This window comes from Pelodiscus sinensis, unplaced genomic scaffold (genome assembly GCF_049634645.1).
Source record: "Pelodiscus sinensis isolate JC-2024 unplaced genomic scaffold, ASM4963464v1 ctg76, whole genome shotgun sequence".
Classification (NCBI taxonomy): Eukaryota; Metazoa; Chordata; order Testudines; family Trionychidae; genus Pelodiscus; species Pelodiscus sinensis.
This window is the reverse complement of record NW_027465891.1, coordinates 253,581-281,400: the sequence shown is the minus strand read 5'-3', so window position 1 is coordinate 281,400 and position 27,820 is coordinate 253,581. Positions and strand designations below refer to the sequence as shown.

The following is a 27,820-nucleotide window of genomic DNA, read 5'->3' as shown; positions in this document are numbered from 1 at the left end:
AGGTTTAAGCAGGGTGGGAAGTGGCCTGCCTCACCCTGATCCAGTACTCAGAAAGGTGAATGTGCCCCCAGCCCTACAAACACAGCAGGCCTGCAAGGGGGAGACAGCACTGCCCCCCAGTGTCACCCCCCCACCCCACAGGGCGGCACTAGGGAACCCAGCATTCCAGTCACACACAAGGGGTCTCACTGATTTATTTATCCTGCTGAAAGTTACAGTGTCACAGAGCCATTCCTCACCTCCCCCAGCCCCAAATCCAGAGAGCAGTGCCCCCAGCTTCAGCCGTCCCTGCCCGGCAGCCCCACTGTCCCCGGCTGGGGATGCCGTGCCTGCTGGCGCTGCAGCTAGGCTGGACGGACGGCTCCTGCCACAAGCCCCAGTGGTGCCTGAACGGCAGGGTGGCTCTAGCAGTTTTTGTGCTGAGAGAAGCCAGGGGCAGTTCAGGGGAGGAAGCTGGGGACAGGCACCTGCCCAGGGCAGAATAAGGCTTCCTCGTGGGACGGGAGCCCAGCTCACGGCCAGACAGCTGGTTGCACAGGAGCGTGCCATGCAAGCGCTGCTCCCCGCACCCCAGGCCACCTGCAACGCCCCAGGAAGGTGGCCAGCCCGTGGCTCCAGCCACTGCTCCAAGGGGCCGGGCGCGGGGCAGGGTTACTTCTTCAGGAGCTGAGCTTTCGCACGGTGGATCTTCTCTGTGACCGCGGAGTCGGTGGCTGCGGTGCACTTGGCCAGGACGAGGTTCAGCTCCGTCTCGTTCTTGTGCTCAATGGCAGCGTCGGCGGCTTGGTCCAACTCTCTGTCGGGGAAACGGGGCGAGTTGTGAGCTCTGCCGCCCCCGGCTGGGAAGGGCAGGAGGGGCACAGCCAGCCTAGCTCCCCCCTCTGGCTGCACTCAGTGGGGCAGAGGGACCAGGCCTCATGGACAGGGCTATGGGGCAGCTGGGCCATTTCTACCCCTCCCTGCGGGTTCATGCAGGGCTTGGCGTCTCCTCCCCAGGATCCCCTCTGCTGTGGGCCCGGCCCGGCCCACGCCACCCTCACTGCCCTGCCTGAACTGGGAATGTCACTGTGGGGTCCCAGCTGCCTGGCACCCTCCTGGGGCATGGGCACGCCCTCACCCTGGTTCAACTGCCCACCTGTGCCCCTCTCGCCAGGGCCCCCCCCCCCCTCTGAGCCCAGCCCCCTCTCTGACCCACAGGACAAGGTGAGTCGCGGCAGCGCTGAAAAAGGAGCCCCTTCCCCAAGGGGGTCTGCAGCCCCTCCCCCCACTCAGAGCCCAACCAACCCCCCCCAGCCACGCTGCCCACACCAGGCTCCTGGGGGGTGGAGCGCTCAGCGCGGACGTACCCCACGAGGATGTGGGCCTTGACCCTGTGCTCGGGGGCCACGCGGGCTGCGTACTTCCTGGCCTCGTGGCGGTTGTGGTGTTTCATGCAGATTTCGACAAAGGGCTGGTGTGGAGCAAGCCAGATGGGAATCAGTGAAGGCGGCAGGCTCTGGCGCTGCTGCATCGCATCCCTCCCACCCCCCAGCTGTCCCGCTCACCCCCCGGCCTGTTCCTCTCCCCCCTCACCCTGCCCCCTGGCTGTGGGACAGAACCGCCCTCCCCCTCCCCCCCCCCCCGGCTGGTGGGAGTGGCCTAAGAGCTGGAAAGACGAGTTCCAGGGTCCTGTGGGGCGACCCAAGCCCCACTCAGGGATCTATCAAGGCTGGGTCTGAGCGGTTCCCGCTTTCCCTTCCCGCCTGGAGGGACCTAGCCCAGCACCCGGGCTGCGGACCAGGGGCAGGACCCAGCCAGCCAGGGGCCCCTTGCGGCAGAGACTTGCTTACCAAGTACCCAATGGGCGACTTCTTACTCTTGGAAAACTTCTCCAGCTCCTCCCAGTCGTCCCGCTCAGCCAGGGCGCTGATCTTCAGCCACCAGAACCTGGGGACAGACACCTCGCCCCTTACTGCAGCAGCCAGGGAGCGAGTCCCATTCCCGGGGCTGGCAGCACAGTCCCCCCCCTGCCGGCTGCCACCCCGATGCCAGGCAGCACCCAATGGGCCAGGCAGCCTGCCGATGGTGCCCCTTCCAGGCTGCTCTGTGCCCTACGCACATCGGCGCCAGTCATGTGACCTATGCCCCTGGCGGGTCCCGCTGCTCCCCGACTGGCTGTGGCCAGCTGCCCCAGACAGCCTCTAGGGCAGGGTCTGAGCCCACGGCTCAGGATGGAAGTAAATCGGGCACTTGGCCCCAACGTGCAGGCCCCTCGACGTTCAAACGAGAAGCGAGCTCGGCGCGTTAGGAGGCGCAGTGACGCCCGCGGGCACGCCTGGAGCCGGTTCTGATGGGAACTCCCAGAAGCGGGCGAACAGACGCAGCCGAAGCCGCGGGAAGTACAGTCTGAGCGCCGTGTGGCAGGGGGGCTGCTCACCATCACGGCCATTACCAAGAGCAGGACGGGGACATTTCCAGTCATGGACACTCTGCTGGCCACTTGTTCTGAATTTGGATGCCGTTTGGCTCTTGGCTTTGAAAAGGCTGCGAGCCCTGGGCTAGGCGCTCCCTACCTCGGCTCTGTGTGCGCAGTGCCTAGCCCAGCAGGGCCTGGCCGGCCACTAGCCCCCTGGGCACAGATCCAGTCTACCAGGGCCAGCTGCCCAAGTGGGGTTTACTGGCCGGAGCACCAAGAATCACAGAACAGGAGGACTGGGAGGGACCTTGGGGGAGCAAGTCCAGTCCCTGCCCCCACGGCAGGACCCAGCACCGTCCAGCCCATCCCTGACAGCGTCTGTCCAACCTGCTCTGAAATATCCCCAGGGACGGAGAGTCCACAACCCCCCAGGCAACTGATTCCATGTTTAACCCCCCCAACAGGCAGGAAGGTTTTCCCAATGTCCAACCTAAACCTCCCCTGCTGCAGTTTCAGCCCCTTGCTCCTTGTCCTGTGCTCAGAGGCCCAGGGGCCCTGACACACCCTCTTCGGTACTTGAGAACCGCTGTCACGTCCCCTCTCAGGCTCCTCTCCTGATGGGACAGAGGACGGTGAAGTGCATGTGACCGAGCCCCGTGAGAGCAGGATCCCACACCCCTCTGTGTGCCCTGGACAGAGTGAGAGACAGGCCGTCCGTAAGGGGCTCACAACATCCTGGCCCCTGCCCGGGGGCTCCGGCCAGGAGCTGCGTGTACTTGGAACAGCTCGTCTGGTGCCTCCTGGGCGCAGCGCCTGCCCGCCCGGCTCCCCGCCTGACCTCTTGTCGGGGATGCGGAAGTCGCGGTACAGCTGCTCCGCCCGCTTGTGGCTGCCGTCCAGGATGAGGCTGTAGACGGTGTCGTGCAGGGAGGAGTCCACGTAGGGCTTGTCCAACTCGTCCTGCAAGCGGCGCTGCATCCGCAGCAGCTTGATCTGATCCTCCGTGGCCTGTGGAGCAGAGGCCAGGCTGGGCGCACGGGATGGGCCTCTCCCCGGGCACCCGCCATCCCTGCGCGCAAGGCAACCCCACCCCTGCCGCTTCCCCTGAGGGCGGCGCAGAGACCGGGGCTCCCAAGGGAAGGCCTGGGCTCTCTCCTCCCCAGCCCTGCATTCTTCCAGGCGGCTTCCTCAGCCTCCGGCCGTGCCCAGCGCTGTTCCACGGGACACAGCCACAGCCGGAAGGCCAGGCCCAGGCCCCTAGCAGCTCACCAGGCACCCCAGCCACACTCACCTTGGCAGCAAACTCGTTCTTGGCCTTGGAGTACTCGTCCACCGCGTTCTGCAGAGCTGCCACGCGCCCCTCGAGCCGCTGGAAGGGACAGAGCAACCCCCGGCTAGTCTCAGCCTCCCTGCCCCGCTGCGGGGGACGGCCACGGGAGCCCCCGCCTGCGGCTCTCACAGGCGGCCGAGCGATGCTCCCGGCTCTGCAGTGCTCACTCCCCCCCAGAGACAGGACTAGGGCTGTGAGCTGGCAAAGGATTGGGAGCCACAGGGGCCGGGGCTGTTCATTCGACAAGCAGGAAGCTCCTTACTGTGCAGCGCTCCGGGTCGCTAATTCCCGCTCCCGCCCCCACGGCGCCAGAGAAAGCCAAGGACTCCGGGGAGCCCAGAGGCACGGAGCAGCGCAGCCCCAGCCTCCTGGCAAAGCCGGGCGTCCGGAGGGCCAGGGGCAGTTCCCGGCCCTGCAAGGCCAGCAGAGGCTCCGGCAGGCCCCGCCGACCCACCTGCTCACTGGAGTAGCTGGCGTGGACGTGGAAGTTCCCGAGCTCCTGGTGGTCGTCGTCCTGGTTGGACAGGTCCTTGAGCGTCTCCAGCTCCTGGTGCTTGCAGAACTGGCCACGACACGCGAGGTTGCAGCACACAGCCCCCGGGCCAACAGGCTCGTTACCGCGACAGGCACGGGGGTCCCACTCACTCAGCCCACCCCTGCCCTCCCCAGCAGGGCCCGGGCTGTTACTGCTCAGCACTGGGCTCCTAATGCCAGCGGGCACAGCCTGTCTGAGCCTGGCACCTCCGGCAAACCCCCGCCCCCCCCAGAGCACCAGGCTCCCCTCTCCCCCTGCCAGCAGGCACAACCTGTCTGAGCCTGGCACCTCCGGCAAACCCCCCCCCCCCCAGAGCACCAGGCTCCCCTCTCCCCCTGCCAGCGGGCACAGCCTGTCTGAGCCTGGCACCTCCGGCAAACCGCCCCCCCCCCCACAGCACCAGGCCCCCCTCTTCCCCTGCCAGCGGGCACAGCCTGAGCCTGGCACCTCCAGCAAACCGCCCCCCCCACAGCACCAGGCTCCCCTCTCCCCCTGCCAGCAGGCACAGCCTGTCTGAGCCTGGCACCTCCAGCAAGCCGCCCCCCCCACAGCACCAGGCTCCCCTCTCCCCCTGCCAGCGGGCACAGCCTGTCTGAGCCTGGCACCTCCAGCAAACCGCCCCCCTGCCACAGCACCAGGCCCGCCCCCCCTCCTGCCAGCGGGCACAGCCTGTCAGCCTGGCACCTCCGGCAAACTGCCCCCCCCCACAGCACCAGGCTCCCCTCTCCCCCTGCCAGCGGGCACAGCCTGTCTGAGCCCCAGCCACCGAGCCCGCCAGGAGCCCCAGCTGGGCTGGGCGGCTCTCACCTGGCGGTAGAGGCTCAGAGCCACCGGCTGCTTCTGCAGCGTCATGAAGAAGGTGCCGCGGTTCAGTTCGTTCTTGAGGTGCAGCACGACGGTGTACACTGGGGCAGAGGCAGCGCGTCAGAGGGGCGGGCGCAGACCCCCGGCCGGGCCAGCGGGGCGTGGGGGCTGGGGGAAGGGACGCCCGTCGCTTAGGGCCCCTGGCCTGTGTGTGCCCGTCGGGGCTCCTCAGGGCAGGTCGGGGGCGGGGGCCACAAGGACTGGTGGGTCTGGGGTGCGAATGGCCAATCCCACTTCCCAGAGCCCCCGGAGCCTTGCCCCGCGCAGCTGTACCTAGGTCCGTGTCTCCGCTCTCGATGGCCTTGTTCAGGGCCAGCTGGCTCTTTTTCATCTTCAGCAGCAGCGGGACCTGCTCCCCGGACCGGGGCTCGTACTCCAGCAGCTGCGCCCAAGAGAAGCCCCGTCAGCGCCGGCCCCGGGCTCAGCATGGAGCCAGGCGCCAGCAGGGCACTGCCAGGGGAGGCCCTGCGGCGTGAGCCGAGCTAAGGGGGCTCCAGGGGCCCCGCCCCCGCCACACACCTTAATGGCCAGCTCCGTGCGGCCGCAGTCGTAGGCCCGCGCAGCGATGGCCGAGTAGGAAATGCCGGGGGTGTCGCCCAGCTTCTGGTTGATGGCGTGAGCTACCTCCTCGTCAGACTTGTCCTTCTGCTGCACCTGGGGCGGGAGGGCAGGTCGGCCAGCGCCCGGCCCGAGGGACAGCGCCCGAGCAGCCCCCGCCCCTCGCCCGCCCGCCTACCTTGTAGCAGGCCCAGTGAGCCAGGATCCGGCTCACGCCCTGGAACTCCGACAGGCGCAGGTACTCGCAGATTTTGATGGCGAGGGGGTACAGCCGCCGCAGAACGAGCCTGAGACACGGGCCAAGGGGGCGTCAGACGCCGGCGCCCCGGAGCCCTCGGTCCCCCGGGCCAACGCGCGGGTGGGTGGGGCCGGTTCCACCTCCCCCAGGGCTCGGGGAGGAATGCGCAGGGTGAGAGGTGCCCCAGCGCTGGGTGGCAAGGGGGGAGAGGGCCATCGCAGCCGGGAGGCCAGGGCAGGGGGCCGAATCCAGCACTAACCCGGGGCAGCGGGCGCACTGGAACGCTTTACCTGCAAGCCGCTGTTCGTGCTGCGCAGGGGCGCGGACTCCCCTGCCCTGCCAGGGACATCTCCCCTCGCTCCTGCCAGGGCCAGGCCGCAGAGCCCAGCCATCTCCACCAGTGGCCACTTGCACCAGTCCGGCAGGCAAGGGGCCGGGGACAGGGTAGGTACAGCCCTAGAGGGGCTGCCTTGCAGGCAGGTGGGCCCCACGCGGCAGGGCCAGCGCCTGGCTGGGAGGCTGGCGAGACCCCTGGCTGCGGGGGAGCAGCGGGACAAGCTGCCCGAGCCCCCAGTCCGGACGTGCTGAAGGGAGCGCGGCGAGGGGGGCGCCCAGCTGCGGGACCAGACCGGGGATGGCCCTGTAGGGGCGCACAGGGTCTAACAGCAGAGCTGGAGGCGGCCGGGGGTGGGGGTGGGGCTGAGTGACCGGCAGGGCCCGGGATGGTCCCTCGCAGCCAGGGGCGGTTACCTATCCAGCAAGACTTCAATGGTGAGCTGTTTGTATCTGCGGCACGCGTCAAGGAGCAGCAGGGGAAGGTGCCGGCTCGCCCCTCCGGGAGCCACCCCACGGCTGCAGCAGCCACAGCACCTCTCCCCTCGGGCCCTGCCCCCCACAGGCAGCAGGAGACAGGGCCAGGCGGGCGCAAGTAGGTGAGCGCTGCCCATGCGCCCTGTGCTGCAGAGGAAGGCGAGACCCCCGTCACCGCCCACTGAGCCCCCCCAACCGCCATCTGGCCACCCCTTAGACCCTCAGCACGTGAGCAGGAGCCAGCCAGCTCCTCGCCCCACGGGGCAGGGGCCGCGGGACGGCCGGGCCAGAGAGGATACTGGGCGAAGGTCAGGGGCAGGCCGATCTGATAGTCCCGGACGGCGTTCAGCACCCGCAGGTCCCGGCACGTGCGCACGAAGCTCTCCGGGGGGAAGCGGTCGAGGAAGCACTTTCCGAAGGAGGCGGCCTGCGGACAGACGGGCCAGCGCTCAGGGATGGGTGGCCAGACGCCCCTGCCCCGCCCACGAGCCTCCCGCCTCCCCCACTTACCCGCAGCAGAGACTTCTGGGTTTCCGGCTCGTGCTCGTAGCCGGCGGCCTCGATGCACTGCCGCACGGCCTCCGAGAGCAGCTTCTGGTCCTTGATCTCCCGCAGGTACTCGTCCGCCTTCTGGCTCTCTTTCTGGGGGCGAGAGCGCCAGGGGTCAGCCCGGGAGCCTGCACGCAAGAGCTGCGCCAGGCGGGGAGGAGCCGACGGGCCTGCTGGGGGCCAGGTGGCTGGTGCCCCCGCTCGGCTCTAGGCCCTGCAGTGTCCCGGTGCTGCTTGGCGAGTCCTTTCCAGGGTTGTTTGAAAATCCGAGGGAGGGGGGACTTTCAGCAGCCCCGGGAAGCCTAGCACAGTCCGTGCCAAAGCTGGGGCCCTGTGCCGACCAGCAGCGGCTGGCCACCTGCGAGCATCCTGACCAGGCCTGCCAGACGCACGCTGCCCCTGCCAGGCTGGGCCCTGCCCTCCACAGGCTCCCTCGCTGCTCCGCGCATCACCAGCCATCGCTGGCGGGGCTCAGGGTGCCACTCTGCCAAACCCCATCCACAGGGGGACTCCGCACGCCCCTCCAGCCCCCATTCCCGCCGGGAGCCCCAGGCACCTCCGCGGCCCACCCGGGAGCTCGCAGACCTAGCCAGGACCTGGAGCAGGCGGAAGCGAGATAGGAGCGTCTCGTGCAGCCTCTGCACAGCCGGTAGCTGCAGGCCCTTTGGCCTGGGACTGAGCCAGCCCCCTGTGCAGTGTGCGTGAGGGAGATCCCCACACCTGAGCCGGTCTGTCTAGGTGACAAGTCTGAGGAATTGTCCCCGATTGAGGGGTCACTAGAGGAGGGTTTGGAGCAAACTGATGAACTGAACAGTGACGAGTCCCCGGGGCCACATGGCATCACCCAGGAGTTCTGAGAACTCAGATGGGAAATTGCAGGACTGTTAACTGTGGTTTGTAACCTGTCCTTTAAATCGGCTTCCGTACCTAACGACTGGAGGACGCTAACGTGACGCCGATATTTACAAAGGGCTCTAGAGGCGATCCCGGCAATTACAGACCGGTAAGTCTGACGTCAGTTCCGGGCAAATTAGTTGAAACTACAGTAAAGAATAAAATGTCAGACACGTGGATGAATGATTTGTTGGGGAAAAGTCAGCGTGGTTCCTGTAAAGGGAAATCCTGCCTCACTAAGTGTGACGTAGTGGGGGCACCTGGCTGGTTTCTACGCTGCTGGCTCTGGGGGAACCCCACTGGCTGCCGTGGGTACCACGACCCAGCAAAACAGGATGAGTCACTATGCAAAGGGTGTGTCAACCTGTCTGACCAGCCACCCCCCATGGGGAGAAACAAAGGAAGGTGGATGCTGCCCTGGCTGGGGGGCAGGGCTGGAGGAGAGTTAGGTTAGTTTCTGTCTGGGAGGATGGAGGAGGCAGCCTCAACTACAGGCTGGGGGGTTTAGAAGCCGAGACCCCCCCCATATCAAGGGGGGCTGAGGCATCCTAGGCCTGCCCTGTAACCTGATGACATCTGTGCTGTGCTGCATACTGGGGAAGCAATAAACCACCTCTGTTCTACTGGCTGGTGGAGTCTGTTCGTGCCATTTCGAGGGTGCAGGAGACGGGAAAACCCCAACGCGCCGTCACACTAATCTGCTAGAGTTCTTTGAAGGGGTCAACGAACATGTGGACAGGGGGGATCCAGAGGCTCTAGTGCACTTAGACTTCCAGAAAGCCTCTGACAAGGTCCCTCACCAAAGACTCTTACGTAAATCAAGTTGTCATGGGATAGGAGGGAAGGAAGGTCCTGTCAAGGACTGGTAACTGGTTAGACAGGAAACAAAGGGGAGGAGGAATAAATGGTCAGTTTCCGAGTGGAGAGGGGTAACCAGTGGGGTCCCCCAAGGGTCTGTATGTACTGGGACCCCCCATTCAACTTATTTATACATGATCTGGAGAAAGGGGTAAACAGGGAGGTGGCAAAATTTGCAGCTGATCCCAAACTGCTCAGGATAGTTAAGCCCAAAGCAGACTGTGGTGCCTCAGAAAGATCTCACCAAACTGAGTGATTGGGCAACAAAATGGCAAATGAAATTGGATGTTGGTAAATGTAAAGTGATGCCCACTGGAAACATAACCCCGACTATACAGACAATGTGATGGGGGCTAACGTAGCTACAACTACTCAGGAGAGTGATCTTGGGGTCACTGTGGATAGATCCCTGCAAACATCCACGCAATGCGCAGGCAGTCCAACAAGCAAACAGAATGTTAGGAATCACTAAAAAAGGACAGAGAATAAGACAGAGAATTGTCTCTATATAAACCCACGGTACGCCCACATCTGGAATACTGCAAGGTATCTTGGCACTGAAAAAGGTTCAGAAAAGGGCAACAAAACGGAAGAGGGGTTTGGAACAGGTCCCATATGAAGAGACAGGGACTTTTCAGCTTAGAAAAGAGGAGACAGATATGACAGAGATCTATAAAATAATGACAGGTGTGGAAAAAGTGACGATGGAAAAGTAATTTACGTGTTCCCATCACATCAGAACTAGGGGTCACCAAATGAAATGAATAGGAAGCAGGTTTAAAACAAACCAAAGCCCATTTTTCTTCACTCAGCGCACAGTCAACCTGTGGAACTCCTCGCCAGAGGACGTGGTGAAGACCAGGACGGTAACAGGGCTCAAGAAAGAGCTAGAGAGATTCATGGAGGTTTGACCCATCGATGGCTGTTAGCCAGGCTGGGCAGGGAGCGTGTCCCTGGCCTCTGTTTGTCAGAGGCTGGGAATGGGCGGCAGGGGAGGGACCCCTGGACGATGCCCGGTTCCGTTCACTCCCTCTGGGGCACCGGGCATTGGCCACGTTAAGCAGACAGGACCAGGGCTGGACGGACCTTTGGGCTGGCCCAGCCTGGCCGTTCTGATATTCTCACGAGTGCTCAGTGGCCCACGCTCGGTACGAGCCCCGCCGAGGCAGCGACCGCCCCGCGCAGGAAGCCCGGACCCTGCCGCGTGCCTGGGGATTGGCGGCGTGGAACAGCCCACGGAAGATGCAGCTGGCACGTGGGTGAGCGGGAGGGGCTGCTTGTCAATTAGTAGCCGGCAGGGTCCTGAGCCTCTGGCCGGGGCCCTGCCGCCCTCGGCCGCTCCCGGCGGCTCCATAAGGACCGGGCGTTGGAGCGCTGCCCCGCGGTAGCAAGGCACCGAGCGGACTGCTCCTGCCTTGCTGTGACCGGCACCGCCGAGGCCCAGCCGCGCCCGAGCTAGCGGCCTAAGACGGGGCAGATTCCCCTCTGGCTCGGCGCTGGGCAGCCACGAGCCCCCGCCCCCCGGGTCAGTGGCCGCCCCGTGCCCTGCTGAGGTCAGAGGGGGCGGGGCTGGGCGATCACAGGGCCCCTTACCTCATACTCCCGCTGGGCCTCCAGCAGCAGTGCCCCGGGCGCCATGGACGCGATTTTGAAGATCTCCTCGCTGGCCTCTGAAACGGGACAAAATGGCCTCGGACGCTGGCCCAGGCTGGGGGCGAGTCACCCGCCCCTGCCCATCTCAGGAGGAGCCCGGCTACCCACAGCTGGGGAAACTGAGGCATGGGATGGGGACATGACTTGCCCAAGGACACCCAGCAAGTCCAGGGCAGAGCTAGAACCAGACCCTGGTGTGTACTTCCAGGCCAGGGTCTCCCCTGCGGGCCTTGCTGCCTGCCCAGCCCCGCCCCTCCCACCGCTGTGCCTCGGGAAGGGAGAGCCCAGACACGCCTGAGCCCAGGAGAGGCAGAGGCAGGCCGGGACACGAGGGCTCTCCGAGCTCAGGGATGGGGGGGGTCTGGTGCCGGAGAGGCAGAGGCAGGCCGGGATACGAGGGCTCTCCGAGCTCAGGGATGGGGGGGGGGGGGGGTCTGGCGCCGGAGAGGCAGAGGCAGGCCGGGACACGAGGGCTCTCCGAGCTCAGGGATGGGGGGGGGGGGGGTCTGGCGCCGGAGAGGCAGAGGCAGGCCGGGATACGAGGGCTCTCCGAGCTCAGGGATGGGGGGGGGGGGGGTCTGGCGCCGGAGAGGCAGAGGCAGGCCGGGACACGAGGGCTCTCCGAGCTCAGGGATGGGGGGGGTCTGGCTCTGGAGAGGCAGAGGCAGGCCGGGATACGAGGGCTCTCCGAGCTCAGGGATGGGGGGGGGGGGTCTGGCGCCGGAGAGGCAGAGGCAGGCCGGGACACGAGGGCTCTCCGAGCTCAGGGATGGGGGGGGGGGTCTGGCGCCGGAGAGGCAGAGGCAGGCCGGGACACGAGGGCTCTCCGAGCTCAGGGATGGGGGGGGGGGGGGGTCTGGCGCCGGAGAGGCAGAGGCAGGCCGGGATACGAGGGCTCTCCGAGCTCAGGGATGGGGGGGGGGGGGTCTGGCGCCGGAGAGGCAGAGGCAGGCCGGGATACGGGGGCTCTCCGAGCTCAGGGATGGGGGGGGGGGGGTCTGGCGCCGGAGAGGCAGAGGCAGGCCGGGACACGAGGGCTCTCCGAGCTCAGGGATGGGGGGGGGGGGTCTGGCGCCGGAGAGGCAGAGGCAGGCCGGGACACGAGGGCTCTCCGAGCTCAGGGATGGGGGGGGGGGGGTCTGGCGCCGGAGAGGCAGAGGCAGGCCGGGACACGAGGGCTCTCCGAGCTCAGGGATGGGGGGGGGTCTGGCGCCGGAGAGGCAGAGGCAGGCCGGGACACGAGGGCTCTCCGAGCTCAGGGATGGGGGGGGTCTGGCTCTGGAGAGGCAGAGGCAGGCCGGGACACGGGGGCTCTCCGAGCTCAGGGATGGGGGGGGGGGGGGTCTGGCGCCGGAGAGGCAGAGGCAGGCCGGGATACGGGGGCTCTCCGAGCTCAGGGATGGGGGGGGGGGGGGTCTGGCGCCGGAGAGGCAGAGGCAGGCCGGGATACGAGGGCTCTCCGAGCTCAGGGATGGGGGGGGGGGGGTCTGGCGCCGGAGAGGCAGAGGCAGGCCGGGACACGAGGGCTCTCCGAGCTCAGGGATGGGGGGGGGGGGGGTCTGGCGCCGGAGAGGCAGAGGCAGGCCGGGACACGAGGGCTCTCCGAGCTCAGGGATGGGGGGGGGTCTGGCGCCGGAGAGGCAGAGGCAGGCCGGGACACGAGGGCTCTCCGAGCTCAGGGATGGGGGGGGTCTGGTGCCGGAGAGGCAGAGGCAGGCCGGGACACGAGGGCTCTCCGAGCTCAGGGATGGGGGGGGGTCTGGCTCTGGAGAGGCAGAGGCAGGCCGGGATACGAGGGCTCTCCGAGCTCAGGGATGGGGGGGGGGGGTCTGGCGCCGGAGAGGCAGAGGCAGGCCGGGACACGAGGGCTCTCCGAGCTCAGGGATGGGGGGGGTCTGGCTCTGGAGAGGCAGAGGCAGGCCGGGATACGAGGGCTCTCCGAGCTCAGGGATGGGGGGGGGGGTCTGGCGCCGGAGAGGCAGAGGCAGGCCGGGATACGAGGGCTCTCCGAGCTCAGGGATGGGGGGGGGGGGGGGTCTGGCGCCGGAGAGGCAGAGGCAGGCCGGGATACGAGGGCTCTCCGAGCTCAGGGATGGGGGGGGGGGGGTCTGGCGCCGGAGAGGCAGAGGCAGGCCGGGATACGGGGGCTCTCCGAGCTCAGGGATGGGGGGGGGGGGGGGGGGTCTGGCGCCGGAGAGGCAGAGGCAGGCCGGGACACGAGGGCTCTCCGAGCTCAGGGATGGGGGGGGGGGGGGGTCTGGCGCCGGAGAGGCAGAGGCAGGCCGGGACACGAGGGCTCTCCGAGCTCAGGGATGGGGGGGGGGGTCTGGCGCCGGAGAGGCAGAGGCAGGCCGGGACACGAGGGCTCTCCGAGCTCAGGGATGGGGGGGGGTCTGGCGCCGGAGAGGCAGAGGCAGGCCGGGATACGAGGGCTCTCCGAGCTCAGGGATGGGGGGGGGGGGTCTGGCGCCGGAGAGGCAGAGGCAGGCCGGGACACGAGGGCTCTCCGAGCTCAGGGATGGGGGGGGGGGGGGTCTGGCGCCGGAGAGGCAGAGGCAGGCCGGGACACGAGGGCTCTCCGAGCTCAGGGATGGGGGGGGGTCTGGCGCCGGAGAGGCAGAGGCAGGCCGGGACACGAGGGCTCTCCGAGCTCAGGGATGGGGGGGGGGGTCTGGCGCCGGAGAGGCAGAGGCAGGCCGGGACACGAGGGCTCTCCGAGCTCAGGGATGGGGGGGGGGGGGGTCTGGCGCCGGAGAGGCAGAGGCAGGCCGGGATACGAGGGCTCTCCGAGCTCAGGGATGGGGGGGGGGGGGTCTGGCGCCGGAGAGGCAGAGGCAGGCCGGGATACGGGGGCTCTCCGAGCTCAGGGATGGGGGGGGGGGGGGGTCTGGCGCCGGAGAGGCAGAGGCAGGCCGGGACACGAGGGCTCTCCGAGCTCAGGGATGGGGGGGGGGGGGGTCTGGCGCCGGAGAGGCAGAGGCAGGCCGGGACACGAGGGCTCTCCGAGCTCAGGGATGGGGGGGGGTCTGGCGCCGGAGAGGCAGAGGCAGGCCGGGACACGAGGGCTCTCCGAGCTCAGGGATGGGGGGGGGGGTCTGGCGCCGGAGAGGCAGAGGCAGGCCGGGACACGAGGGCTCTCCGAGCTCAGGGATGGGGGGGGGGGGTCTGGCGCCGGAGAGGCAGAGGCAGGCCGGGACACGAGGGCTCTCCGAGCTCAGGGATGGGGGGGGGGGGTCTGGCGCCGGAGAGGCAGAGGCAGGCCGGGATACGAGGGCTCTCCGAGCTCAGGGATGGGGGGGGGGGTCTGGCGCCGGAGAGGCAGAGGCAGGCCGGGATACGAGGGCTCTCCGAGCTCAGGGATGGGGGGGGGGGTCTGGCGCCGGAGAGGCAGAGGCAGGCCGGGACACGAGGGCTCTCCGAGCTCAGGGATGGGGGGGGGGGGTCTGGCGCCGGAGAGGCAGAGGCAGGCCGGGACACGAGGGCTCTCCGAGCTCAGGGATGGGGGGGGGGGGTCTGGCGCCGGAGAGGCAGAGGCAGGCCGGGATACGAGGGCTCTCCGAGCTCAGGGATGGGGGGGGTCTGGCGCCAGAGAGGCAGAGGCAGGCCGGGACACGAGGGCTCTCCGAGCTCTCCCGGGCGCTGCGGTTAGCGGGGCCTGTCTGGGAGCGACAGGAGGCTCTGGGCTGCAGACCCGCCGCCAGGAGGCGCTTCCCTGCATGGCCATGGCTCTGGCGGGGGAGGCAGAAGGGGCCAGGCAGGGCTTGGCTGGAACACCTGCAACTTCAGGAGCAGCAGCCAACCCTGGAAGGGGAGGGGCACCGGGGCTGGAACAGCAGGGTGGGCGGGTTGGGACTGAGGGGCACGGGGCGGGCTGAGAAGGGGAGGGGCACCGGGGCTGGAACAGCAGGGTGGGCGGGTTGGGACCGAGGGGCACGGGGCGGGCTGAGAAGGGGAGGGGCACCGGGGCTGGAACAGCAGGGTGGGCGGGTTGGGACTGAGGGGCACGGGGCGGGCTGAGAAGGGGAGGGGGCACCGGGGCTGGAACAGCAGGATGGGCGGGTTGGGACTGAGGGGCACGGGGCGGGCTGAGAAGGGGAGGGGCACCGGGGCTGGAACAGCAGGGTGGGCGGGTTGGGACCGAGGGGCATGGGGCGGGCTGAGAAGGGGAGGGGGCACCGGGGCTGGAACAGCAGGGTGGGCGGGTTGGGACTGAGGGGCAGACGGGGAAGGGGAGGGGGCACCGGGGCTGGAACAGCAGGGTGGGCGGGTTGGGACTGAGGGGTATGGGGCGGGCTGAGAAGGGGAGGGGCACCGGGGCTGGAACAGCAGGGTGGGCGGGTTGGGACTGAGGGGCACGGGGCGGGCTGAGAAGGGGAGGGGCACCGGGGCTGGAACAGCAGGGTGGGCGGGTTGGGACTGAGGGGCACGGGGCGGGCTGAGAAGGGGAGGGGCACCGGGGCTGGAACAGCAGGGTGGGCGGGTTGGGACCGAGGGGCACGGGGCGGGCTGAGAAGGGGGAGGGGCACCGGGGCTGGAACAGCAGGGTGGGCGGGTTGGGACCGAGGGGCACGGGGCGGGCTGAGAAGGGGGAGGGGCACCGGGGCTGGAACAGCAGGATGGGCGGGTTGGGACCGAGGGGCACGGGGCGGGCTGAGAAGGGGAGGGGCACCGGGGCTGGAACAGCAGGGTGGGCGGGTTGGGACCGAGGGGCACGGGGCGGGCTGAGAAGGGGAGGGGCACCGGGGCTGCAGTAGCAGGGCGGGTTGGGACTGAGGGGCATGGGGCAGGCTGAGAAGGGGAGGGGGCACCGGGGCTGGAACAGCAGGGTGGGCGGGTTGGGACTGAGGGGCATGGGGCGGGCTGAGAAGGGGAGGGGCACCGGGGCTGGAACAGCAGGGTGGGCGGGTTGGGACTGAGGGGCATGGGGCGGGCTGAGAAGGGGAGGGGCACCGGGGCTGGAACAGCAGTGTGGGCGGGTTGGGACCGAGGGGCACGGGGCAGACGGGGAGGGGGCACCGGGGCTGGAACAGCAGGGTGGGCGGGTTGGGACCGAGGGGCACGGGGCAGACGGGGAAGGGCACCGGGGCTGCAGTAGCAGGGTGGGTGGGTTGGGACTGAGGGGCAGACGGGGAAGGGGAGGGGGCACCGGGGCTGGAACAGCAGGGTGGGCGGGTTGGGACTGAGGGGCACGGGGCGGGCTGAGAAGGGGAGGGGCACCGGGGCTGGAACAGCAGGGTGGGCGGGTTGGGACTGAGGGGCACAGGGCGGGCTGAGAAGGGGAGGGGCACCGGGGCTGGAACAGCAGGGTGGGCGGGTTGGGACCGAGGGGCACGGGGCGGGCTGAGAAGGGGAGGGGCACCGGGGCTGGAACAGCAGGGTGGGCGGGTTGGGACCGAGGGGCACGGGGCAGACGGGGAAGGGCACCGGGGCTGCAGTAGCAGGGCGGGTGGGCTGGAGGGGAAGGGCGCCCCCCCATCCTCCCGGGCTTTCGGAGCTGGCGCTGGCCGCGGGCGCGAAGGCCTGGGGGACTGTCGGCTGCCTCCGTGCCCAGCTCCCGCCGGGGTGGGCATTGGGAAAGGGGCCGGGCGCAGGACGCCCCGCAGCTCACCGGGGATTTCGTGCAGGAACTCGTGCGTCGTGCGAGAGAAGAGCCGCACCCCGTCCAGCTCCGGCACCAGGTAGGAATCCTCGTCCAGGACAAACCTGCGCTCTCGCTAAGGACCCGCCAGCCCCGGCCGGGAGCCCAGCGGGGACTGAGCCGCCCAGGCAGCCATGGCGGAGGAAGGGACGTCACGAGGACCAGCCCAGGCTGCGGACGGCCAGCAGTGCCCCGCGGGAAGGGCAGGGCAGCGAGGCAACCGTCCTGCAGCACGTCTCCAACCCCCGCCCCGCCACTCGCCCGCCCCCGAAGGATACTGGATGCTCTCCTGAGAGGTGCCAGCCACCAGCAGCCGGCGATCCCATGCCACCACCACGGCCCGCTGCCTGCTCCGGGGGCGCGTGCACCTGTGCCAGGGCAGGCTGCTCGTCAGGACGACCGGAGCGTGGCTGTGCCCCGTGGCACACCCTTATCCCCCTCCCCCCGTGGCACACCCTTCCCCCCTCCCCCCGTGGCACCCCCCTTCCCCTCCACCGGCACATCCTCTTAATCCCCTCACCCCACCAGCAGCACACCCTCTTACTCCGCCACCCCCTCCCCCACCGCACCCCCCCTTCCTCCCCCCACCAGCAGCACACCTTCTTACTCTGCCACCCCCTCCCCCACCAGCACGCCCCCTTACCCCCTCCACCCCGCCAGCGGCACAGCCCTCCCAGCCAATCCCTGCCCCCCCGGGCAGAGCTGTTCCCAGCCAACCCCTCCCCCCCGAGCACACCCACCCCTCTGGGCTGCTGCGGACACATTGCCAGAGCCCTGCCTGCCACCCCCCAGCCCTGGGCGTTGCCCTCAGGCCTGGAGCCACCCGGCCGTTGGCAAGGGGAGCGTGCGCCAGGCCAGCACCCCGGGCAGCAGGCCAGGCGGCAGACACCCCGTGCCAGGAGGAGACGACAGCCCCACTTACCAAACCATCTGTCTGGGCGCAGCTCGGAAATCGCAGCTGAATTCTCCCAGCTTCTCCTGCGGGGCAGAGAGCCGATGGACACGGTGGCAGGGCACGGCCAGAGCCGCCCAGGCCTGCTCCGCCGCCATTGCCAGCTCCGCCAGGGACACGGGATGGTCCGGCAGGGCAGCCCCCAGCAGCGCGGGCTGCACCGTTGGCCCCGGGGCTGCCACGTCCCCAGGAGCAGCACTGGCACCGAGGCAAGGCTCTGCCCCCAGAGGGGTCGCGGCTGAGCCCTGCACGGCCCAGGGAGCAGACTCCAGACCCCCGAGCGCGGGCGGGGAGGCGCTCACCTTCAGCGAGGCCGTCCCCATCCAGATGGAGCCAGTGTCGGTCAGCAGGGCCAGGTAGCGGTAGTTGAAGGACACGGCCATCTGCACGTACGCGCCAGCATGGGGGCTCATTCCTGGGGGAGTCTGCAGCCCAGGGAGAAGGAGACAGAGGGGTGAGGGGACAGACGGACCCAGGGCAGCACAGCACAGCAGGCTGGGGAGCCGGGTGACCAACGCAGCCCTCGGGCCTGGGAACGGGCAGTGCCCCGTCATGGTCGTGAGGGACGGCCACCCGCCTGGGGACTAAGGGGTTAACTGGACCTAGCCGGGTCAATTCAGCCAATAGAAATGCAGGTAGGAATTTCAAACTGGGACAAAGGAATTTGGGGGTTTCCCTCCTTTGTCCCCAGCAATTGACTCTCGGATTCTGGGAGAGCCCTGTTGTCTGTCCCCCGCAGTAAAGACCCTTCACCATCTGTCAGCAGGGTAGAGGAGATCAGTCCCATGTCTGTGCGCTGAAACCGGGTTTCCTCTCCTTCGTAACTCAGCGTTTGGCCCGTGGGCGTCCCCGGGAGCGTAGGCCTTTCCATCCAGCCGGCGCGCTTGTACCGGGTATCGTGGGGATGATAAAAGCTCTCTCTCTGCTACCCTGGGATTGGCTCCTGTGGGCTGAGATTTGCCATGCGCTCTCCCTGGTTCTCCTACCAGTACTCGGGAGGTGGCCGCGCATGTTCATCCCCAAGATCTAGGGTTGTAAGATTTGGGGGGAGGCTTTATAGCAAAGCCTGGAAAGAGAAGACTTTGGGGTTGCTTTTGTGGGCCCCCACTCTGGGCCCCCACTCGTCGTTCCCGCTGCAGCCTGTGACACGAGGGCAGAGCCAGCGGCCCTCAGGCTCCAGGGCCACGGAGCTGCCCACTCACCACCACGGAGCAGGACGTGCTGTCCAGGAGGTACAGGTCCTGGCCGACCGCTAGCAAGATGAGGGTGACTCTGTCCTGGGACAGGACGGCCCAGCAGGAGGGCAACTTCTGCAGACCTGCCGGGGAGCAGACACGGGGGTCAGGCCCACGCCCAGGCCCAGGCAGGAAGGAGGGGCGGGGGGAGGACGTACCTGGCACCTCCGGCATCCTGCGCAGCTTGAGGTCGTCGATGTTGGTGGTGAGGGAGAAGCGGTGCGCCCCGGTGAGGATGGCCACGCCCGTCCCGTACTCCGTGTGGAAAACCTTCGCCTCCCACACGCGGTTCTGCAGCACCTCCTGCACCGCGGAACAGGGGCATTCGGAGCCAGGCCCGGGGCCGCCGGCAGGGACCAGCGCGCCAGCCCCTCCCTGCCTCGCGCTGCCCCGTGGCTCCGAGTCTCCCGCTCTGCCAGCCCCCCGAGGCCGGAGCGGTCAGGCTGGGCAAGCTGGCGATACAAGGCCTCAGGCTCCGTCGCCATGGTTGCCAGCTACCCGCCCAATACAGCACAGCACGGGGCAAGAGGCAGAGAGAGCCCAGCGGGATCCCGGCACTGGCAGGGCTCAGGAGCAGCACCCCCACACCCAGCTCCACCCGCTCTCCCGGGGACAGGCTCCTGCCGCAGCCAGCGGGGCCCTCCCCGGCGTACCCGCCGACCCAGAGCGCTCGCAGCCCGCGCCTCGCAAAGAACGGAACCCGCGAGTCCCGGCTCACAGCCCCAGGCTCTAACGCGAGCTCGCCCGCTCCGTATCGCCCGCCCATTGATGGGAACCAACCCAGGAGTCCCGGCTCACAGCCCCAGGCTCTAACGCGAGCTCGCCCGCTCCGTATCGCCCGCCCACTGATGGGAACCAACCTGGGAGTCCCGGCTCACAGCCCCAGGCTCTAACGCGAGCTCGCCCGCCCTCCCCCACCCCGCCCATTGATGGGAACCAACCCGGGAGTCCCGGCTCACAGCCCCAGGCTCTAACGTGAGCTCTCCCGCCCCACCCCGCCCGCCCACTGATGGGAACCAACCCGGGAGTCCCGGCTCACAGCCCCAGGCTCTAACGCGAGCTCGCCCGCCTTCCCCCACCCCGCCCATTGATGGGAAACAACCTGGGAGTCCCGGCTCACAGCCCCAGGCTCTAACGCGAGCTCGCCCGCTCCGTATCGCCCGCCCATTGATGGGAACCAACCCGGGAGTCCCGGCTCACAGCCCCAGGCTCTAACGCGAGCTCGCCCGCCCTCCCCCACCCCGCCCATTGATGGGAACCAACCCGGGAGTCCCGGCTCACAGCCCCAGGCTCTAACACGAGCTCGCCCGCCCCACCCCGCCCCGCCCACTGATGGGAACCAACCCGGGAGTCCCGGCTCACAGCCCCAGGCTCTAACGCGAGCTCGCCCGCCCCACCCCGCCCGCCCACTGATGGGAACCAACCCGGGAGTCCCGGCTCACAGCCCCAGGTTCTAACGCGAGCTCGCCCGCCCTCCCCCACCCCGCCCATAGATGGGAACCAACCCGGGAGTCCCGGCTCACAGCCCCAGGCTCTAACGTGAGCTCGCCCGCCCCGCATCGCCCCGCCCATTGATGGGAACCAACCCGGGAGTCCCGGCTCACAGCCCCAGGCTCTAACGTGAGCTCGCCCGCCCCGCATCGCCCCGCCCATTGATGGGAACCAACCCGGGAGTCCCGGCTCACAGCCCCAGGCTCTAACGCAAGCTCGCCCGCCCCGCCCATTGATAGGAACCAACCCGCTAATGGAGCCCACCGAACCCCCTCCAACACAGATGCCCCCGACCTGCTAACTGAGCCGTCTGGCCCTGCCCCCCGAACACAGCCGCCCAGCCTCGGCCCCCCCGCCATCCCGGTAAGAGCTGCCCAGCCCCACAGCTAACTGAGCCGTCTGGCCCTGCCCTCCCAACACAGCTGCCCAGTCTCGGCCGCCTGCCCGCCCCCCCCCCCCCCCCGCTAACAGAGCTGCCCAGACCCCCTCCCAGCTAACTGAGCCACCTGGCCCTGCCCCCCGAGCACAGCCGCCCAGTCTCAGTCCCCACCCCCGCCTCACTACCAGAGCTGCCCAGCCCTGCTACCCCCCGGCCAATAGAGCCGCCCGGTCGCTCTGCCAGCGGGGCCACGCGGCTGCACTCACATTGCCCATGCTGAAGTGTCGCTTGAACTCGCAGAAGAGGTTGTAGACGAGCACGGAGCCGTCCTCCTGGATGCAGAGCACGTCCTCGCTGGCCGTCCAGCCCAGCTGCACCACCTGCCCGCTCTTCCACTGCAGGCAACGACAGACCCAGGCCCACGTCAGCCCCACGGCAGGGCCCCCGGAGCTCCTGCGGGATTCACACCTGGCCAGCCCAGCCCAGCCCAGCCCCATCCATCGTACCATCCTCCTGGCACGCAGCTGCCCCTGCTTCTCCCTCCCCCTCCTGGCATTCCCACCAGCCCCGGGTCCCCCCGAGGCAGCTTCAGCAGCCGTCCTTCCTCTGCTGACTCGCGGGTCTGTCCCTCCCTTCCCAGCCTCCCCGCCACAAGGCAATCTGTCTCCTCCTGGACCCCACCTCCCCACAGCCAGCCCCGCCCCTCTTCCCCTCCACCACTGCTCAGACCCACACCTGGCCTGTTCCCCTGCCTGAAGGATTCTGCAGTCACAGAAACCCTTCAAGGACCCAGCTCAGGTTGTGCCCCCACTGGGCACCCACCCAGAAAAAGAGTGCTACAACCAGCACAGACCAGACGGGCAGGGGAGCAGGACACCAAGACGCTAAGTGACTAGCCCAAGGCCTCACAGGAAGGCAGTGGCAGAGACAATATCTCATTAGCCCCGGTGGCCCGCGCCACCTTTGGTAGCCAGCGCACTGTGGTCTCACTGGATAATGCCCCTCCAGCTCCCGTCTGGATAATGCCCCTCCAGGTCCAGAACGGGCGGCTGGCTGTGTGCAGCCCCTCTTCCCAGGCAGCGCTGAGACAGCTGGAGCACCTGGCCATGCCCGCTGCTTGAGGCGGGCAGCACGACACACACTACTGCTTCCGCCCAGCCCAGAGGTCACTCGAGTCCAGGTGCTGCCGGCAGGCAGGCCCACGGGGCGTGGGCACTAGCAGGCCGTGCCAGGCTGGGCACTCACCGGCATGCTGGCCAGGGGAAGGCCTGAGGCCGAGTAGATCTCCAGAAGCGGCCGGGAGCTGGGGGACTTCTCTCTCCTGAGGTTGTTCTTCAGCAAGGCTGCAGGCGACAAGCGGCAGTGAAACCCCCGGGGAACCCGGCTAGAGCGCAGCTTCTCGGCAGCCAGGAGCTAGAGCAAGGGCTAAGGCAGCTGTAAACCAGCGAGCTGGGATCAACGCTAGTTGGGAAGACAACCAGCGAGCGCAGCTGCGGACCAGGATTCAAACGGAGGGCTGAGCTGAGGTTCACACCCGGCTTCAAGCCTTCCCGTTAATCAGCCGAGGAGAGGGGGCCAGGGAGCCAAACGGACCCGCTGCAAACCCAGCACCCGCCCTGGCCTGGAGCAGCACCAGCAGCTTCTGGGGAAGGAGACCATCCAAAGGCCACAGAGCCCCGTCCCGTCTCCGCTCGGTGGGGTCCCCAGCCCTGGCCGTACCTATGGGGCCCCCGTAAGGCGCAGCAGCCACCAGGCAGTCCCGCAAGTCCTCCTGCAGGTTCCACGCCATGCTGTACAACTCAAACTTCCTGCAGCGAAGCAAGCAAAGGAGAGGAGCGGTTAGGGCCTGACACCGCCCTGCACTCTCCCCCCACCAGCCCGAGTCCAGGCGTCTCCGGGGCACGGCTGAGTCCCAGGCAAAGCCCAGCCGCTCCTAGGCCATTGCACTGCGCTCCTGGGCTGGACAACGCCCATCGACGGGCGTTGACACCCCCAGGCTCTGGCTATCCCCCGGTTACTGTCTCCGGGCGCTTCCCAGCCCCCAGCAGAGCTCAGTGACACTCAGACCACACAATCCTCAGAAGCCCCGTGCACTAAGGATAGAATCGCAGGCCCTAGGCCCGGGAGGGACAGTGCGAGGTCACCGAGTCCAGTGCCCTGCCCTCACGGCAGGACCAAGCACTGTCTAGAGCAGGGGTCTCCAACCTTTTACACCCAAGGGCACTTTTTAAATGTCAGAACAAGCCAAGATCTACCGCCCCATCCTTCCCCAAAACCCCACCTCTTCCTTGAAGCCCCGCCCTCTCTAGTCTCCTCCTCTCCATCACTTGCTATGGCCAGCCCTATACACTCTACACTGCCGCTGTTTTTCGATTCTTCTGTAGGAAGGGGTTTTTCCAATATTTGGCCTGTCTAGACTGCACCAAATGTCAGAAAAACCCCTCCTTTTGGAAGCCCCCGTATTCCTCGTGGAATAGGAATACAGGGGTTACTGAAAGAGCATGTTTGCTCTTCCACTAAAAAAAGCAGAAGAAAAAACACGTCCCTGGATGCAGAAGAGTTTTTCCAGGATCTCTCTGGAATCCCGGAAAACCTCCTGCAGTCTAGCCGGACCATCACTGGGCTGAGACAGGAGGTGCGGGCTCTGGGGTGGGAATGAGGGATTTGGGGGTGGGAAGGGGTGAGAGGTGCAAGCTCTGGGAGGAAATTTGGATGCAGGAGGAGTGGAGAAGGGGACACTGGTTCGGGGAGGGGGCCCCAGGCTAGACAGTGTTGGGGTCAGATGGAGGGTTGGGGTACTAAGCAAGCCACAGGCTTGTGGCTGTGAGGATGCAGGAATTTGGGTTGGGGGATGTGAGGGGCTCAGGGCAGGGGGGTCCAGTCTATGACAGACTCAGATCTAGGGTTTGAGGGGCGGGGGTGCAGGAGTGTTCTGATGCTGCAGCCAGATGGGGGCTTGGCCCCAATCGGGGGTTTGTTGGCCAGGCTTCATTTTCAAATCAAATACTGTGTCATTGTCTTTATTTCTGAGAGGGGTGGGGAACCTGTTTTGAGTCAGGGGTCACTGACCCACAGAAAAGTCAGTTGGGGGCCTGTGATGTAGTGCCGGTACCTCACTGGTCGCTATGCTTGGGCTGTCAGACCCTTACCGACCTGCATCTGTAAGCACTGCCCAGTGGGGGGATCGCCTGAGGAACCTCAGGTCACGCAGACAGTGACCCGAGTCCAGGGGCCTAGGCACCCCTACCCCAAGTGTCTGCAGCTGCCTGGCCCGACTCCTTCTGCCCACATCTCGCTCACGCTGGGCTGTATCCTGGAGCAGCAATAAACCCTCTCTATTCTACCGGTTGGCGGAGTCTCCTCTTGCTGCTACGGGGGTGCAGGATCAGGGGGATCCCTGACGCGCCGTCACAGGGCCACACAAGTGAGATGCAAACAAATAACTCCTCCAAAAAATCCCCAAGCCTCACTAATGTGGCCCCAATTGTGCTGGTGGGAGCAGGGGACATGGTACTGGGGAAGGGTGCTGGGGCAGGGGACAGGGTGCCGGGGCAGGGGACAGGGTGCCAGTGGGGGGCAGGGGAGAGGTGACTGGGGGCAGAGGACAGGGTGCCAGTGGGAGCAGGGGAGAGGTGCCAGTGGGGGGCAGGGGACAGGGTGCCAGTGGGGGGCAGGGGAGAGGTGACTGGGGGCAGAGGACAGGGTGCCAGTGGGAGCAGGGGAGAGGTGCCAGTGGGGGGCAGAGGACAGGGTGCCAGTGGGGGGCAGGGGAGAGGTGACTGGGGGCAGAGGACAGGGTGCCAGTGGGGGGCAGGGGAGAGGTGACTGGGGGCAGAGGACAGGGTGCCAGTGGGAGCAGGCAGTCCCCCACACAATCTGCTCCCGGGATTCCTCCTCCCTCCCCCCCCCTGCCATGCAGAGGAAGGAAGCCCCAGCGCGTGCCTCGCGTGCCTCCTCTGCGGCCGACTCCCCCCTCCCTCCTGCAGAGGAGGGAAGCCCTAGGCCGACTCCCCCCTGCCCCTGCAAGTTCCCAGCATGCCACAGACCCGGGGGAGGGGAGCAGCCAGCGCACTTCCAGAACCCCCAGAAGTGGAGCGCAGCTGCAGGACTTCCGTCCACCCCACGGGAAGCTGGCACGACCTCCATTGTCGCTGGAGGTAGGTAGTGGGGCTTCTCGAGGGTAGGAGGAAACGGGGGGGCCCCGAACACCTCGCGTTGAGCCCTGCGTAAACCCAAACTGCCCCGCAGGCCGCAAACAAACGGGCCGCGGGTGATCCGCACGCCGCGTGTTGAGTAGCCCTGGTCTAGACCATCCCTTGCAGGTGTCTGTCCAACCAGCCCTTAAATATCTCCAGGGATGGAGATTCCACACCCCCCCAAGCAATTTATTCCCACCCTGACAGGCGGGAAGTTTTCCCTAATGTTCAACCTAAACCTCCCCTGCTGCAGTTCAAGCCCATTGCTTCTTGTCCTGCCCTCAGAGGCCAAGGGGAACAATTTTTCTCCCTTTTCTTTCACCCTTTTAGGTACAGGCAGTCCCCGGGTTAAGTCAATCCGACTTAAGTCGGACCCCTACTTACGAACGCGGGGGGCCGCACAGCTAGTGCGGGGTGCCTCCCCCACTGTCGCTGCCTCCGGCGGCGCGCGGGGCACTTCCCCCCAGCAGACCAGGGAGACACGGAGCGGCTTTTCTTGCCATGGAGGACGCCTGGGGTAGAGCAGCTGGGGGGCTGCCAGGTTGGTCCCACAGCGCCAAGGTGCGGCATTACTGGACCAACCCAGCAGCACCCCAGCTGCTCTGCCCCAGGCGTCCCCAAGTCAGCCGCTGCTGAAACTGACCAGCGGCTGACTACAGGAAGCCTGGAGCAGAGCTGCTCCGCCCCGGGCTTCCTGGAATCAGCCGCTGATCAGTTTCAGCAGCAGCTGACTTGGGGACACCTGGGGTAGAGCAGCTGGGGTGCTGCTGGGTTGGTCCCTGCAGCGCTGAGGTGCGGCGCTGCAGGGACCTACCCGGCAGCGCTCCAGCTGCTCTGTCCCAGGCGTCCAGTTTCAGCCGCTGTTGAAACTGATCAGCAGCTGATTCTAGGAAGCCCGGAGCAGAGCAGCTCTGCCCCAGGCTTCCTGTAGTCAGCCGCTGGTCAGTTTCAGCAGCGGCTGAATCTGGACGCCAGTTCCGACTTACATACAAATTCAACTTAAGAACAAACCTACGGTCCCTATCTTGTACGTAACCCGGGGTCTGCCTGTACTTGAAAAACCCCTCTCATGTCCCCTCTCATGTCCCCTCTCAGTCTTCTCTTCTCCCAACGATACAAGCCCAATTCCTTCAGTCTTCCCTCATTAATGTAGAAGACATGAGCTTTAATAATCATTCTCGTTGCTCTGCTCTGGACTTTCTCCAATTTCTCCACATCTCTCTTGAAATGCGGTGCCCAGAACTGGACACAAGACTCCAACGGAGGCCTAACCAGCGCAGAGTAGAGCGGAAGAATGACTTCTCGTGTCTTGCTCACAACACTCCTGTTAATGCAGCCCAGAATCACGTTTGCTTTTTTTGCAACCGTGTCACACAGTTGACTCGGATTTAGCTTGTGATTCGCTTTGACCCCTAGATCCCTTTCTGCAGTATCCTACCCTGACAGTCGCTTCCCGTTCTGTGTGTGTGAAACTGATTGTTCCTTCCTAAGTGGAGCACTTTGCATTTGTCCTTATTAAACGTCATCCTGTTTACCTCAGACCATTTCTCCAGTTTGTCCAGATCCTTTTGAATTATGACCCCATCCTCCAGATTAGTCACAACCCCTCCCAGCTTGGTATCATCTCAAACTTAGTAAGTGTCCTCTTTATGCTGATATCTAAATCATTGATGAAGATACTGAACAGAATCGGAACCAAACCAGAGCCCCGTGGTACCCCATTTGTTATGCCCTTCCAGCATGACAGACACCAGTAACGAGGGATATAAAGGTGCAGTCGATTAACCGATTAGCAAGAGGGTATCCATTAACGTTATAGACTACACACAATCCCCCACCCCTACCAATGCATTTTTTAGCAAGCTGGCCAGCAGCCCAGCTCAGTCCCGGCTTGTGACGGGTCTGGGACCTACCTTGGCTGTGGCTCTCCAATTCAAGTGTATTAGGAGCCGGGTGGACAGGCAGCTCAGCTCCGTTCTGGCTTGCACTGGGTCCGGGAGCTCAGACAACTCCCTACACAGGGGCTGCTGCCACCCCACAGCACTGCCTCTTTATCAAAGGTAGCACAGGGGACGGGCAGCCAGTCCGCAAGGGGAGCAGGTTTTTAAACCGTCCCCCTTTGCAGAGCAGCCACCTGGCCCCCCACACTGCGCTGTCTGATACAGGGCTCGTGTCAGGAGTGAGGCCGGAGGCACTGGCTGCCGGCCCGGCCCCAGGCACTACAGACTAGTCACTAACCAGGAGAATTCGTGTGGTTACTCCACAGCCCTACTGATAACTACTCTCTGGGAATGGCTAGCCAGCCAGTTATGCACCCGCCTAGCCCCCCCCCGCCCGCCGGGCCCCAGCCCCCCCGCCCCCCCGCCCGCCGGGCCCCAGCCCCCCCGCCCGCCGGGCCCCATAGCATTGTCACCCCACAAGCGTCTCCCCGAAGCGAAGTGAATACAATTCCCAGGCGCCCCTGGCTGGGTGGGGTGCAGGGACACGCCGGGCAGCCCGGACTGGCCCATTGCAGCCAGAAGCAAAGGCCGGGCCGAGGGGGAGGGAGAGAGCTGCGCACAGAGCCACGGCGGCCCGGCCCCGCTCCAGGTGGGGCAGCCATTGCCAGGCGGCCGGGGGCTACAGCAGAGGGGCGGCGGCCCAGCAGGGGAGGGGAGGGGAGGGGCTGGCTCCCCAAGGGGGGTGCAGGACAGATGCTGCACAGGGCTGATCTTGTACGGGGGGGGGCTCATGTTAAAGGGGCAGAGGGTTAGGAGGGGGCGGGGGGCCCTTGGGCAGCGGGGGGGGCAGGTGAGGCTGGGCACGCAGGGGAGGGGGGCTCTGGGGGTGGGGGCAGAAGTCGGGGGAGGACTCGGGCCTGGGGGTAGCGGGGGGACCAGACAGGAAGCCGGGGGGAGGGGGGCCGCGGGGGGGTCCCTAGGAGGAGAAAGGGGGCGGGGCCGCGGGGAGTCCCGCGGGGGGGCGCAGGGGCGGGGCCGCGGGCACTGACCGGTAAAACGCCGCCTCGCCCAGCGGGTCCCAGTTCGCCGTGTAACAGGCCATGGCCCCGATCCCCGCGCGGGCCCCGGCGCCGCACTTCCGCCCTCAGCGCCCCGCGCCCGGCGCCGCCATCTTGACTCAGGGCAGCGCGGCCCGCCCCTAGCCCCGCCCCGCCGGTAGCCTGGCCCCGCCCCTAGCCCCGCCCCTCCGGTAGCCTGGCCCCGCCCCTAGCCCCGCCGGTAGCCTGGCCCCGCCCCTAGCCCCGC

At 66.9% G+C, this 27,820-nt stretch overlaps 1 protein-coding gene across 1 annotated transcript; it reads right to left on the bottom strand.

Annotated features, from left to right (window-relative positions):
- Nucleotides 1-176: 176 nt before the first annotated feature.
- Nucleotides 177-27,722, bottom strand: VPS16 (VPS16 core subunit of CORVET and HOPS complexes). Its single transcript, XM_075916083.1, has 24 exons — nt 27,565-27,722; nt 22,099-22,187; nt 21,625-21,722; nt 20,646-20,774; nt 18,668-18,812; nt 18,477-18,592; nt 17,577-17,699; nt 17,245-17,300; nt 16,601-16,690; nt 16,293-16,387; nt 10,625-10,701; nt 7,241-7,372; nt 7,030-7,157; nt 6,671-6,706; nt 5,861-5,969; nt 5,644-5,778; nt 5,398-5,506; nt 5,068-5,165; nt 4,180-4,287; nt 3,687-3,764; nt 3,234-3,403; nt 1,830-1,926; nt 1,347-1,450; nt 177-796 (listed from the first exon to the last, which is right to left on the bottom strand). The coding sequence occupies exons 1-24, from the start codon at nt 27,615-27,617 to the stop codon at nt 652-654; spliced, it is 2,520 nt and encodes an 839-aa protein (XP_075772198.1). The 5' UTR covers nt 27,618-27,722; the 3' UTR covers nt 177-651.
- Between the last annotated feature and the right edge of the window lie 98 nt (nt 27,723-27,820).

What these genes read in the sequence shown, in the direction of transcription:
- VPS16 (XM_075916083.1), bottom strand. Translation starts at nt 27,617, where the DNA reads ATGGCCTGTTACACGGCGAACTGGGACCCGCTGGGCGAGGCGGCGTTT. An exon ending in GGCGAGGCGGCGTTTTACCG is followed by an intron (nt 22,188 to 27,564) that starts GTCAGTGCCCGC and finishes GCTTCGCTGCAG; the next exon opens with GAAGTTTGAGTTGTACAGCA. An exon ending in ACCTCTCAGGAGAGCATCCA is followed by an intron (nt 16,388 to 16,600) that starts GTATCCTTCGGG and finishes GCGAGAGCGCAG; the next exon opens with GTTTGTCCTGGACGAGGATT.